The sequence below is a fragment of the Gavialis gangeticus genome, unplaced genomic scaffold, assembly GCF_001723915.1.
Source record: "Gavialis gangeticus isolate Ggan-Ray unplaced genomic scaffold, GavGan_comp1, whole genome shotgun sequence".
In the NCBI taxonomy this organism is placed as follows: domain Eukaryota; kingdom Metazoa; phylum Chordata; order Crocodylia; family Gavialidae; genus Gavialis; species Gavialis gangeticus.
Window position 1 is genome coordinate 28,102,213 of NW_017728993.1, and position 409 is coordinate 28,102,621.

Below are 409 nucleotides of genomic sequence, written 5' to 3' on the forward strand. Positions count from 1 at the left end.
GTTTCTATTAGTTTTTTCTTCTATTATGAGAATTACTGAACTCATAAACAAAGAAGAGGGCACATGGAAGAAGGAAATAATTTTGGGGGGGGGGGGTGTTCAAAACACTTCATTTAAGACAATGATGCTTTGATTATCCTAACAATTTGTTCTGGCACAGTCAGTAAAGAACTTCTGTCTGTTTTGTTTAGGTTTAAAAGCTGCAGAAGTTTCCTCTCTACCTCCATCAATAATTTTGGATGCAAAGAATATCACAAATCATATTACTCAACAAATTCTGGTAGGTAGAAAGTTTATAATACTGGAATTTGTAGTCTTAGAAGACACACATTTCCAACATGTTATTATAGCTAGTGAAGAGGTTTAGGTCTAGCGCACTATCTAGGTTTTTTTAGGATTTAGGTTTATT

The 409-nt window shown here is 33.7% G+C and overlaps 1 protein-coding gene across 1 annotated transcript in view; it reads left to right on the forward strand.

Moving 5' to 3' along the window:
- Positions 1-409, forward strand: part of MSH4 (mutS homolog 4) — a gene marked incomplete at its 5' end in the record, with an annotated part of 59,979 nt that overhangs the window by 51,714 nt on the left and 7,856 nt on the right. Inside the window, one exon of the mRNA XM_019501466.1 lies at positions 192-280. Within this exon, the coding sequence (XP_019357011.1) occupies positions 192-280 (89 nt within the window). The remainder of the gene's footprint in view (positions 1-191; positions 281-409) is intronic.